At 40.1% G+C, this 13,714-nt stretch overlaps 1 protein-coding gene across 1 annotated transcript in view; it reads right to left on the reverse strand.

The window, feature by feature from the left end:
* The window catches only part of LOC139723497 (uncharacterized), a 43,101-nt gene that overhangs the window by 5,065 nt on the left and 24,322 nt on the right, over positions 1-13,714 (reverse strand). The window contains exons 2-3 of the mRNA XM_071634737.1: positions 9,411-9,880; positions 4,765-4,896 (exon numbers count right to left, since the gene is read on the reverse strand). Of these exons, the coding sequence (XP_071490838.1) occupies positions 4,765-4,896; positions 9,411-9,744 (466 nt within the window). The 5' untranslated portion in view covers positions 9,745-9,880. The remainder of the gene's footprint in view (positions 1-4,764; positions 4,897-9,410; positions 9,881-13,714) is intronic.

Genomic DNA, 13,714 nt, shown 5'->3' on the forward strand with positions numbered 1-13,714 from the left:
ATTGTCACTAATCAAAGCAAACTACATTTGCGCACTGGAGGAAAAATAGCATTGGTTGCCCTCCCATTAAATATTTTGGTACAGAAAATAAGAAATGCCTTGCAACATTTTGGTAGTGTTTAAAGAAAACCTCTTGTGCTTGAATCATTACTGCTTCATTAATTCTAAACCTGTAGATGAATAAATCAACTTTCTATGAAATATGAACATTTTGTATCTAAAAAGCATTTCCCTGCAGTATCCTCGAAGGAGAAGAAGTTCACACAAACTGTGCCAGAAGATATCAATCTGAAATTGATCTCAATATTGGAAATAAGAATCTGTTTTTCTAATCTTCAGTCTTTTTTTTAATGAAATTGAAGTGGAAGCTCTATGTCATGTAGTGAAAGAGACAGAATGCTTGTGGTACAGTACAATTGATAGAAAATGGTTCAGGCACTATCACTGTTCTGACTCAATCTGGACATTCTATGCCTATTCCAATCAGAATCTGGAGCAGGGAATCATCTGAAGTTGATGCCTACGATTGTATACCTGCAATATAATTCCATGGAGACATCCAAACAGAACATAAAGATGGCAGGTACAAATTGTACAGCAAACAAAGGTGCATTTTTAGCTGCACCTCCGCTCCCTCAATTACACATACAAAGAAAGTTTGGGTAATCTGATGTTTCCTTTGATGTCTCATTTCACACCCCCCCCCCCCCAAAAAAAAACAAAACAAAAAAACACAAAACAAAACAAAACAAAAGTGAATAAATAACAATGCAGCAGAATCATCTTCTTCTTTTTTTTTGGGGGGGGGGGGGGGGCATTTTATCCTTCTTTCTTTTCTTGAAGGAGAGTCGAGTGGGACTGTATTATCTCCATTCAAGAGTGAAATTTTCAAGGAAATCTCAAAAGTTCAAAAGGGTAATCTGTCTAGTGGAGACCACGGTGACATCAGTGTTGGAAGCCAAGACATTCTAGAGGATGATTCATCACAATCAGTGTCTAGTGATCTTCCCTCACCATCTTTTTTTTAAATTACTGTCATATAAACTTCACATTCAAATGTTCTGTCATAACGGCAAAAGACAAATAGATAAAAATGTCTAATCTGCAATCATCAGGAAATCTATGCAGTGCTTAAAATTCTAAACTGCAATAATGTTTGTTTGTTTGTTTGTTTTAGACGAATTTTTTATACGAGTGCCAAAAGCATTTGTTTGCAATAAACTTTAGTAAACAGAAGAAGGCAATTTCGTTGAAAAGGTATGTGAATTATGACATTGTACTTTGCTTTGAATAGGTTAAATCTACTCTGAGTTGTATATTTTTCTCACTTCTGTAAGTGTAATTTGTTCACTTAAGTGACAACACATGTACATGCACATGTAATATTGACTTTTATTAGCTATTTTGGAAAAAAAATGACGTGAAATGAACAGCTAACAATTGAACAGCTAACAATGAACTAAAATTGAAAACAAACAAACAAACGTTTCTCATTCCCAATTTGATATTTTCAAACAGGTTGCCTAGTCTACACATGTTGTCAGAAAGATGTTTTTGATGAACTTCACTGAACAGAGAATCAACTTTACATGAAAATGTCAAGGAGAATTGAGCCAGGGATGAAGCATTTTGCAAGTTTGTTGCCAAAAATTAACCACTGGGCCTCCCAATTGTGAAGCCATTTGGGTTGTTGAAAGCCTTTCAACATGCTGAAGTCTTTCCTGCCATTCAACATCATAGTTGCAACATGCTATTTAAAAGGCGCGAAACAACACACTATGGAAAAGTGCCAAGCCTTAAAGTCAATCTTTTTCTTTCTTTCTTTTTTTAAATGTAGCCTGCAGAACTACACTGGTCAGCCTAAATGAAATCGGACACTGTGATATATTGCCTGTTAATTATCCAAAGTTCATAAGAACACAAAGATATCACAGGTAAACATTATTCAAGTATGGTAGGATTCTCAGTCTCTGATGCTTCTAGGCACTCTGTATGGTTTTTGAGGTGCTCTGTCTTTATTTCCAACAAAAATTTATTATTCTATTGATCTACCATTTCCATTTGCATTTATATCAGCAAGGTGCATTTAAATGGGAATCATTACAAATTGGATGTTTGGCACGAATGATAAGATACATATATAACTGATTAATGACCACACAGGAGCTATGAGATAACATTTGTATCATTACGCACAACGTATACAACTGTATCTGGCTTTCTCAGCACACCCACATGCAAGGATGGCTATGCTCAGAACAGCATTGCTGTATTCACAGCATGGCTAATAAAGGTTTAATTATTTTTGATGGAGGAAAGGAATATTTTTGCCTTTCCTGCAAAATGGACACACAGAGTTACAAAATTTGAGAATTTAACAGCTTTTTTTCCCCATAAAACCTGAAGTATTTTGGAGAAAAAAAGTAATAGTTGGCATCTCTGCACATGCAGTGACCAAGAATTCTCTGGTTTATAAAATATCAAGGTTTACAAGGCCCAGTATGAGTTGCTATGAAATTCTAGAGGATTTGCATGAACACTTGCATTATATTAACGAAGAACCTCGATGATTTTTTTCTGTTTTTAAAATACCTGAATCATTAGTCCGCCCACTTATGCTGTAAAATAAGTAAGAATAAATAGCAAACAGTGAAGACCATATCTCTTTCCATGAGCAATAAAAGCACAGATATGGGCAGAAAGTGACAATTTTTTGCTTGGTTTTTTCACAGAGCTACAATCTTTTACACTACCCTTTGCCTTACACATACTGCCAGGGGTATACAGCACCAATTGCCGAGTGAAAAACAGGTTAATTTGGACTTCCTTTACAATAATTCAACTCTACCTTGCATTATCTAACTAAAAAATGAGTTTATAAATCTCAAGTGGCATGAAATAGAAAAGAAGTTATTTGGCAATAACAGTAAATGGAGTAACCACATATGATAGTTTGACATTTGGGAAGGTTTGTCCACTCGCTCTGATCATTCACAGAGACGCAGAGGTATAGGATAATCAAGAAAGTGTCTTTCATCAGCTCCGCGATCGCGGCATGGCACGGGCCAAATTTAGAGCGCTTGTTTGACGGCAGGAAGCCGCGACTTCCTACTGCGGCTGAGCAATGTTTGGCGTGGCGGCCACAGACGGGGAGCAGGGATCTTCGAGAAAGATGAATTGGTGGGGGGGGGGGGGGGGGGGAGTGGAGGAGAGGAGGGGGAAGGGAGGGAAGGGGAGGGGGAAATGTTCCTGAGCAAGGCCAGCTATGGTATAAGTTTAACAGTAGCTGACATGGCTGAGAGGGAACATGAACACCAAAAGCAAGATGGGTGCAACTACAGATTAAAACCCTCCTCAGCAGGGAATACATTGGGGTTCATTTTTTGTGTTGTTGTTTTTGGGAGGGGTGGGTGGGTGGGGGAGTGAGTGGGAGAGAGGTTTTCTCAAGCAGGTGGTTATGTCTTTAAACTGAGTACCGACAGACTACAAATCAACCCCGATAATGGAAGTATCAATATTAGTGCGGAATCTAACAGCTTTCCCCTATAGGTTATGCTCAAATCCTAATAACACAACGCAATTATCCTAGCTATAGTAATAAAATTCATGAATAATCTAGTGCCTAAGGACTATTCCTGCCAAAAAAAATATTAATCGAGAGTCCAGTGACTCGACCCTTCAAGCAAATCTCAAAAGTTTAACTACATTTTACTCATATCTCTTACTTTGTTTTGCATTGCTTTCTTATGCATCATTTTCATGTATTTGGAAAGAGAACTAATGGCTTTCTTTAATGTTAAAAGCATCAATGTTCTTTAATGCAGATTGCTTTATTACTTACAAATATCTTATAATTGTGACTTCTTCTAAAAATAAACATATCCTGTGAAAGTTCTCTTTCTACAGGATACTGTCTTCAAAGGGCCCTGCCATAGAAAAAACAAAAAGTTCTAGTTAAGAGGTCAAACTTACTGTGGCTTTTTATTTGCATAAAGACTTCAGTTTTGTTCCTATTCCGAATATCTTTTTCCAAGTAAAAAAGGGCTTTGAAACTTTCTCCATTTTGCAAAAAAAAAAAAGAGAGAGAAACATTTGGGGGCATTGCGTTCATCGTCAGTATACAAATGACGCACAGGACAGAGTGGATTGGTGAGAATTGGATGCACAGGTTTAACTTTGGAACTGTTTAAACCCATGAGCGCGAGTGGGTTTTAATCTGTTTCCAAAGTTATAAAATGGGCCTGTAAATTCAAGAAATTCAACCCTTTTCCTCCTCATACTTCTGGTGCACCTACAACACTAGATACAAGGCTTGAGCCATGCATTCAGATTTCACCGGACACTTAGCTCAGTGTGGATTAGTAAAAATCAATGCATGATAATTGACCAATCAGATTGCACAGATTCTAAAGCCCATTCTATAATAGTTCAAGAATATGACAAACTCCTGCCCCCCCCCCTCAACAAAAATGATTTAGATCCTCCAACTCACCCTTTTCTCACAATTGTGATGTATAGAATTGCACCAAATTATACTACATGTCACTGATTTCCTATAGAGTGGCTTCATTGAGACAATTCTGTAAATTTTACTGAATAATGACAAGAGAAAGGATTCTTGGGATGCAAGTCTTTGTCAGCATCACAAAAATTGAGAGTGATATAAATCCTCAAATATATGAACTTTTTCCTTTGCATTCTAAGCAGCCTGATCATGAATCCAGCCAGCTTCACATTCCTGAATGTAAGGAGTTTTGCTCTTACCTAACGTGGATCCACCCTGACTTGGCACCGAAGTGAAACCCTGCGTGCGTCTGAAGAAGAAAACCGTCACGCCGTCAAAGACGACCCTCCTCTTCTTCCTCCTGACGATCCCTTCTCCATCATCCCCTGACCCTGGATAGGAAACATAATAAAAATAATTCATTTCTTTCAGTAAAATCTCACACAATCTGAGACTGTATAAAATGTATACAATAATTATAGAACTCGCATTTACACAGATAAAGTAACAGGATAATGATCAAGATCCAAATACCAAGATTTTTATTTTTTTTTTTACTAAGACAGATGGGCAGAAATATCCCACTAATTGCCGATCACAATAATTTGTCAAGGAAACTGAGCATGCCCAAAATCTACCAAAATGGTGAATGGCACACATCCTTCAACATTTCCCAGTACCCCTTACCAAAACAGGGTTTACTACAGTTGTTGTAATTTGACACAAACTATTCAGAACTGTAATATCTTATCAATATTAAACAGTGCTACCACTTTCATATACCCAAAACCCAACCAAAAGTAAACCAAAATTTGTCTATGATATTCTTCAAATTGTCCATTCATACACTGCCTTAGAAGACATTACACATTACATGTATGTAAGACAAGATGGACTTTAGAAGTGATTTGATGACACTTACTGCACCATGGACCAAAAATCATTCAGTTGAAAACATACCGGTTAAAAAATAAGATTAGTTACTCAATAGAAAGAAGAAAATGCATTTGCCAAGTTTTAATTTCTACATTAACTCTCTGCTCCTGATATCACAAAAATGTTAGAGACAGCCCTGGTTAATTTGAACTCATGGGCATTCCTGTCATTTTCCATGTCAGAGAAATCAGGGGGATGTCATCATTTTTAACATTTTGATTGAGATTTGCATTCAGTGTGCAGCACATTTAAAACAAAACAACAGATAGTCTACTTCTATACTTTTTTGAGCTCTTCATGACTGACTGTTCATCTTTTGGTTGCGTGAAGCATAGAAGACCGTCACGCTGCGTCTTTATCATTATGCGGTCAGTTTTTATGTATTCAACATTTGACAACACTGCTCTGTGGGTGTGCGGGAGAAAGGCTATCGCTGCTTGTTGCCGTGGAAGCAGCTACCCGACAACAGGCCTAGACACGTTTTGTGGCCATCGTGATGATGTCTACGGCTTTACAACAGCTGAGGGAATGTCCATACAGTATCTACTGCAGTCTCTTCTCTCTTTGTGCGCTCAGATAATCGAAGTGACTCATCCCCGACATTACGTGCGCTACGTCCATGACGGGGATCACCTAGTCTGGTTGCAAGGCTTAAATAGATTTTTTTTTTCCCTGTTAATTTGTGGACATCCAGCATCAACACTACACCTATAACCATGCAGCATTTTTATGATACATGTGCACACTCATTAATACACGCACCATGATGGAGAAGTTTTCATCATTGAACAATAGCCTGGCAGAAACTGAAACTGACCACAGTTTAAACAAAAATGCAACACTCTGTAAGTGACCTGTCGTTCACTCAGGTCAAGGGAGAGATTCCAATGGCAGGACACATGGATCTCATCAGATAATTTCAAACAATCTTGCTATAAGATGTAAAATAGAGAGATTATCCATCATATGGTATTTGCAGCTGAACAGAGAGAGAGCGTGTGTATGATGATAATCTCATGATAAAGTGGACATAACCTACTATTGCTTCAAGCAATTGCTACTGACAGTGAGAGCTCACTTTTTGCACTGATCAAAATTGTATTTTAATAGCTTATCAAACAAATTACATTGAATGTAAACCACATTATTTGTTTATCACCTGATTACTTATCACTGCTGTTAATTCTTTTTTAAATAAATGCACAAGAGTATCTGCAAACAAACAAACATTTTTTATCAGGTGAATCACCGTGCAAAGCAAATGGAGACACAGTCATACAACAAAAAAATGTATCCTCATCGATCCACAAGCTGAACTGTCTTTCCCCTTTCATCCACCCCTTTAATATCACAAAACAGTTTCCACTCGTGTCATTGGAGGGCAGCCAATATTGGCATCATATAAACACATTCAGTATCATCGCTTTCCCTCTCCGGGCTCGCAAAGTTCACGAGGCCACCGATAAAGTGTTCAATCACTACCATACGTCGTTGGATTCGGGGCGGAAATGCAGGCAGACGAGGAGACTACCACATCGCGCCATGTCACATGTTCCTGCTTCAGGTATGGGGACGAAAAAACCTGAAACGGATGTGCCAATTTCCAGGCCGACCTCTAGATGGGAATTCCTGTTCAGCAAGCGGACCCAATCTTTCTCTCTAATTGTACCAATGGATGATGATGATATATTTAGCCCTTGCTGAGACACCATCATCATGGATAGACAACTTAACATGGAAAGGAAAAGGTTCAATGGCCCTATAAACTACTTGAGAGCATGATAATATGAAAGAAAACTGTTCAAACGTGCTTGGAATGTCGCTGCCTGCCATTTGAATACCAGCTGCTGCATACTAGTGGTTTTATTTGGATAATTACTGTTTTGATATTAATGGAGGGACCAATGAATTAATGAATACTAGAGAATTAATTGGACTTCCAAATGAAATCAAATGTGATAGAAATAGCTGAAGATCATATATCCAAAACTCATAGATATAATGAGGAAATGCAATTTTGTACTGTTTTGTTATTCTGGTTTCTATGTGCATCATTTTCAAACAGCTGATTACAGAAACTGAAATATTTTGAAGCTTTCCCTTGCAAATTGTGAGAAATGTAATAATTGATTACGAAAGAAGTTTGACAATATTTGTTGTATCCACTTCCGCAAATACACAGTAAATACTCAATCACACATAAACATCATGAGGCACTAATTTTTGGACCCTGACTCATGCCGCAGTGACAGAGTGCTTGGGTGCACAAACATCACGTTGTCATTTATGTTACTCTGGATACCTCTTCCTGCCATAAATGAAAGTGGATCTTGATCACATTCGACTGAAGTAGGAAGGAGTACAGAGCCAAGCTTCACCGTGAGCCAAGATATCCACTTCAGTTTAGAATCAGAACACACACACAAACACACACACACACACACACACACACATGTGCCAATCTATTTCAAACCGAGACTACATGTACACATGACTACGTAAGATAAAGTTCTTTGTTGGCTATGAGAGAGTATTCATGTTCCCTTAGAAACTGATTCGACATTGATAGAGTGTACACAATGTCTGCACCATGCTTTTATACATAAAAATGTACATCAACATCCATTCTTTATTGTGTACAAAATCGTGATGCCACATTGAGGCTTGCAAACTGTTTACATATATGGTTTTAACTTGGTTTTTTTAAAAATAGTATCCAATCTTCGCTGTAGCAACATGACTTTCCCCCAATACAGTCACTAATTAAATCTACAGTTATCACTGCAAGTTTATTTTTTAAAAAGTAACAGGCTAATGCTTTTGTGGCAGAAACTGGCTTTGCCTTCTGTCATCTACACATCACTTTCCTAGCTAAAAGATTTAGGGAGCATATTAGTGTATATTACTCACTTGTTATCCCCACATGGGATAAAACCTTACAGTTGACCAGTTGATTTACAGATGTTGTGGAAGGGGGAGGGGGAGAGAGGGGGGAAGGTGGAGAAGAGTGGGAAAGGGGGGGGGCCCTAGGGAAGCCCATATTGGGGTGAGGGAAAAGGGGCGTGTCCCTTGAAATGGACCAGTGCAGGTGCGTGACTGGATTAGCGAATTAACTCACCTTCCTCTCTCCCACACTAGACTGCCCAAAACTGCAGCAGTGCCAGTAACAATTTGTATGCCAACGACTATACACTGTGCAATTACATGACCCTTCACCAGCACTGATAGAAGAGTTCGCTACCTGTAAATGCTATCCAATACTTAGTGGTTAATATTTACTGGAAGATAAAACTAACTGCAATTTATGCTAATTTACTTAATTTTAGATTGTTTTACAGAGATATTTCATCATGACACATCAAGTGAACTATCACTGTCCAACATACTACACATATTCTTAGCCAATCTAGACATTACTTCGTATGGGGAAGGGTATGGAAAATCTCCAAGGTACCCAGAGAGATTTAGGGTAAGATCAAGAATTTACACTCAAATAAAGACCTCTGTCATTGTGCTCACATTGTGTGCAGGGCCGGCAAAACCGGCACCATACCAAGGAATACATAAGGTGTCACCACTTTGGGCCCCCTGCCCACCACTTTTTTACCCCGGAAGTGTGTACATAAGTGGCACTAGAAAGAAATAGATAGAAACCTAGAAGTGTGAGCACAGAAAGGCTTTGTTTTGCGCTGAAGACCTTTTTTGGGTTTTTCTTTGTTTTTTTGCTTGTTAGCTGGTGAAATCCGGAAGTGGCACCAGAAGTCTGAAGTGGCCCCCCCCCCCCCCCCCCCCTCCAACTTTTGAAAACGTGGCGCCGGCCATGGTGTGCACTACACTATGGGGAGCTGAGCTTTCATGCATCATCAAGATTTTATTCTTTAATTGCACCACTCCCAAAATAAGCATGAGCTAATGATTGACTACACTCAAAGAAAAGTGAAAGACAAAGTGATTGGTGGTGTATCATTACCACTATCCAGTCTGGACTTCTTGGAATCGGGTTCATCGGTCGTCGGTTCGTCTGGGGTGGACTCTGAACTGGTGGCCCGCTTGCGCTTGAGAACGGAGACAACCTTCTTGGCTGCCGTTCCCCTCGGTTCGTCTGCCAGTGTCGTCTCCGAGGCGGTGGAGGTGGAAGAGGACAACGACGACGATGATGAAGACGACGACGAATTCGATGAGATGGAGGAGGATGGAGGAGGGGAGGAGGAGGAAGGCGGAGGAGGAGAAGAGGAGGAGGAGGCAGAGGAGGTGGAGGAGGATGAAGGGGCAGGTTCGGCATTCTGCTCGCCCGCTTGGTTCATGGCGACGACGTCTGGGGAAGGTGCCTGGTTGCTCTGAGTGGTGGCGGAGGCCACATGTGCGTCCCGAGTCGGTTGAGGTACGGACGAGGGAGCTGTTTAGGAGATGGTAAGTCCGTATTGGCTACATTCTGGATGCCTGTGTAGAGAAAGACAGACAGAAAAAGACACGAGTGAGACATCCCAGCACGCTAATGAAGAGGTCTGTGTACATTTCAGCATTTTAAAACGCCTCACGGGGCAAAGTCCGAACATTACTGTCACCGATAATGGCCCAGCCACAGACTACCGAAGCATTTGATTTACACTCTGTCAATACCTCTCACACGCTACTCTATAAAATGCTGACAAGTTTCCCACTGAAAACATCCACTTTCACTAATGCACCACAAATTTGTGTCCATCACATGAGAGTTCCACATAAGTGCACTCGTATGTAGCACCCCACACAGAAAAGATGATATACCACGCATAATCTATGTTTCCCCCAGAGTTGGAAGTTGTGTGCTTTGTGAACGAGAGTCTGAACCGAGCAAGCGACTTCTGGGAGCAATGGCGACATTCCATGTGTCACTCGGTCCTCGACAAGCTAATCTGATGAACGGAAACAGCTGTAAAAACACAGAAAGCATGATCTCCCAACAGGCATGAACTCCCAACGGGCATGAACATACCAGTAGCTCTGTGTGACAATGCACTGAGTGCATGCCCAAACTTGCAAGTTTAGTACTGCCCATACCTTGAGGCTGGACATTTTGTCTGTATTTCACTGCCACAAGAAAATACACATACAGTGTACATGCACATGTTTGTACACATTGCATGAACGAAGAATTAAACTCCAAAGTCATTCACTCTGAAGGCATAGGGTTTTAAAAAAGTGCAAAAAAAAAGAGAGAAGCAAAATATAAACAGGCCAGAGATGATTTGAGACTTGACAAATGTTTAAGAAAGTTTGTGAGGTCGTAACTACCTGAATGACAATAAATCATCGATACTGCCACCCTGCAAACAGCCAGGATCAGCCATCTTGGTCATGTGACCATGATCACACTTCTGTAGTACTCCTAATTCTCTCACAATCACTAATTTCCCACTTTCTTGTGAGAAACGTTCTTTATAGAAAACCTCTGATTTACTCTCTCAGGACTTCAGATATATGAGAAGTTGATGCATTTGTCTACTGACACAGTCAAATTGAATATGTTACATAGAAAGGTTGTTCTAGGGGCACTTCATGAAGCATTTTGTCTGACAAAGTTGTCAGACAAATTTGCTCTCAGCCAATCATATGTAAAGATTTCAGTAGCTTGTAACAGTTCGTCAGAAAAAAATCCAACCAAAATGCTTCATGAAATGCCCCCCGGGGGAACCAGGTAGCCCACTATGTACCGGTAGGTCTACACTATATGTAGTTTGCTGAAGAACTATAGACACAGTGCCAACCCATTAATTTCATGCAAATTGTAAACACTTAAATTTCTGTTTGTTTCCCTCAAAATCGTATATAAAATGTGACATTGGAAATAAAGTTTGATTTTAATTGAAAAAAAAATCAACTGAAATATGTGGCACACAGTTGTATGCATATGCAAATGTGTGTGTGTGTGTGTGTGTGTGTGTGTGTATGTATGTGTATGTGTGTGTGGTGTGTGTGTGTATGTGTGGGAGGGAGAAAAAGAGAAAAGAGAGAGAAGAAGAGGATAGGGGAGAGAGAGGAGAAGATGTGAAGGATGAGGAGAAGAAAAGATAAGAGATGAGGATACACATGGGGGGAGGGGAAGGGAAATTGTTTCCAGAATTCTAAGAATAAAACAATTGAATTGAAAAAGCAAAATTATAATAGGGAATGGGATAGAGGAGAGAGAAAACTCTTTAGTAACACTCCACACAGTCGAAAGATTTTTTTTTCCTCCCTGTTAAAAGTAGCTGTTGCCATGGAAACCGCATGAAGGAGAACCCAAGTCAGACGGACTGAGGCAGCTAGCACTTCAGGTCAAGAGTGTCACATTATCATAACATGATTAGTGTATGTATGAGGTCCCTAGCTAGCTGGGCAGGCTGTGGTAGGGAATCAGCTGCTCAGAATGGTGAGTGACAGCTATGGGATGGGGATGGGGGTGGGGGGGGGGGGAAGGGGCTGAGGAGGTGCGGTGGCATGTGTGTTTGTGCGCCTATGCGAACAAAATTAATGTGAATGTATGTGTCTGTGTGTCTGTGCATGCACACATATGCAAGTATGCATTCTACATAACATGTAATCTAGTTATGGAAATATAACAAGTCGTTGGAAATCATATACAAGTGTATGTACGGTCAATGTAAAATGTGTAATAATATAGGCCTACAACACAGTAGGTATGTCCGTCTGTCTGTCAGTGTGTGTGTGTGTGTGTGTGTGTGTGTGTGTGTGTGTGCATTGAGTGTGTACAATGTGTGCATGTGCTGTGCAATAGAGAAAGTGTGAGAGCAATGAACACAGCAGCAGTGCATCAAATAATCTGCATACAACATGTACCGTAAAACCTGACCCGCATGTGTGTACACACTGTACTTCTGCATGTGAGAGTGTGCAGAAAGAATCAATGGTAGGAGCTCAAATGATAGATGTTCACTTTATACAAATCATGGAGCAGTGCAGCATTATTGTGCAGCTCGATCTGGTCTCAGGTCCTATTCACACGACGACAGAGAGGCCATTAAATGATAATAGGAACACTCTTGACATAGAGAATGAATGATTATCCTACACAAGTCATGTAGGCCTACACTTGTGTTTATATTCACATAATTCTCATGATATCATTCATTAGATTGTTGGCCTTTCATACAGCCAGACAGATTACCATCCTATCTTACCTACAAACAAGGTTAAAGAAGAAAATTTCTGTAAGTTCTTAAAATCAGAGATCATAAATCACATGATAAAGCACATAATGGGAATGAAATGTCATACATCTGTAGAATGAAGTTGCATTTTCTATCTCATTTCACATGTATGAGTTTGTTTGTTTCTGCAAGCTCGGCTTTTTGTTTTTAATATTTTTATTTGCTATGTTTGGGTGAAGTTTTTTTTTTTATTTTCCGTTGCAAAGGACCAGTTCATTAGGCCTACATGCTATTTAAACATACACCATACTATATATTGAGTACTGCTTTCACTTGGATAGCATATTCTAACACAAAAACATGCAGTGAAGGTGCATTTCTTTAATTTTGTTCTTTTTGGAGCTTCAAAAGGTATGACCATCAATGATGCTTCTTTTTTTTTCATAAAGTTGATTGGAAACATACAATGTACACTTGTATGTGCGAGACTCCTGGAATACATCGTATGTAAAATACCTCATGGAATGCAAAAATCTGGTAGCGGTAAATCTATCACTTGGGCAAAGCTGGGCTCATACATCACATGACGATGTAGCCACCAGTTGTGTTAGCATGCAGCAGGGAGAAGAGCATGGTATTTGGACTAATGTCGTTAAAACATGCGTCTGCCTGTAATTCCTGGCAGCTAAATCAACACGGCTGCTATGCGAATCATTATATATTCCACTGGGGGGGGGGGGAGAGCGGGCGAGCGGATCGTCGCGAGCGCATCTCATATTTCAGCTTGGGTCTCTGGGGCTCGCCGTTAATTGTTCGCGGGCTTGCGCCTGAAAATTCACCTCGCACCAGTAATATCATTACCGTGGTTACCTTGCGAGTGCGGTTGGGGGATTGGGAGGGATGGACGGTTGGTTGGTGGATGTACGCCGATGAGAGGCTGAGGAATTTTCATGTCATTTCTCCTCCTCCTCCTCCACAAGTGCACCTCAGTCGCCGAGCGTATTATGCATGGGAGGGTTTCACGTTTCATTTACCACCTGACTTCTCTTCTCTCATTACGAGGAACCAGTCAAGATTACGAGAATGCAGTGTGCATCCCTTGGAGATGGCTGATTGCGTAAATGAAACACTCAGAATCCCATAA

This window comes from Diadema antillarum, unplaced genomic scaffold, assembly GCF_040938485.1.
Source record: "Diadema antillarum isolate AM-2024a unplaced genomic scaffold, OU_Dant_1.0 scf00000192, whole genome shotgun sequence".
Taxonomy (NCBI): domain Eukaryota; kingdom Metazoa; phylum Echinodermata; class Echinoidea; order Diadematoida; family Diadematidae; genus Diadema; species Diadema antillarum.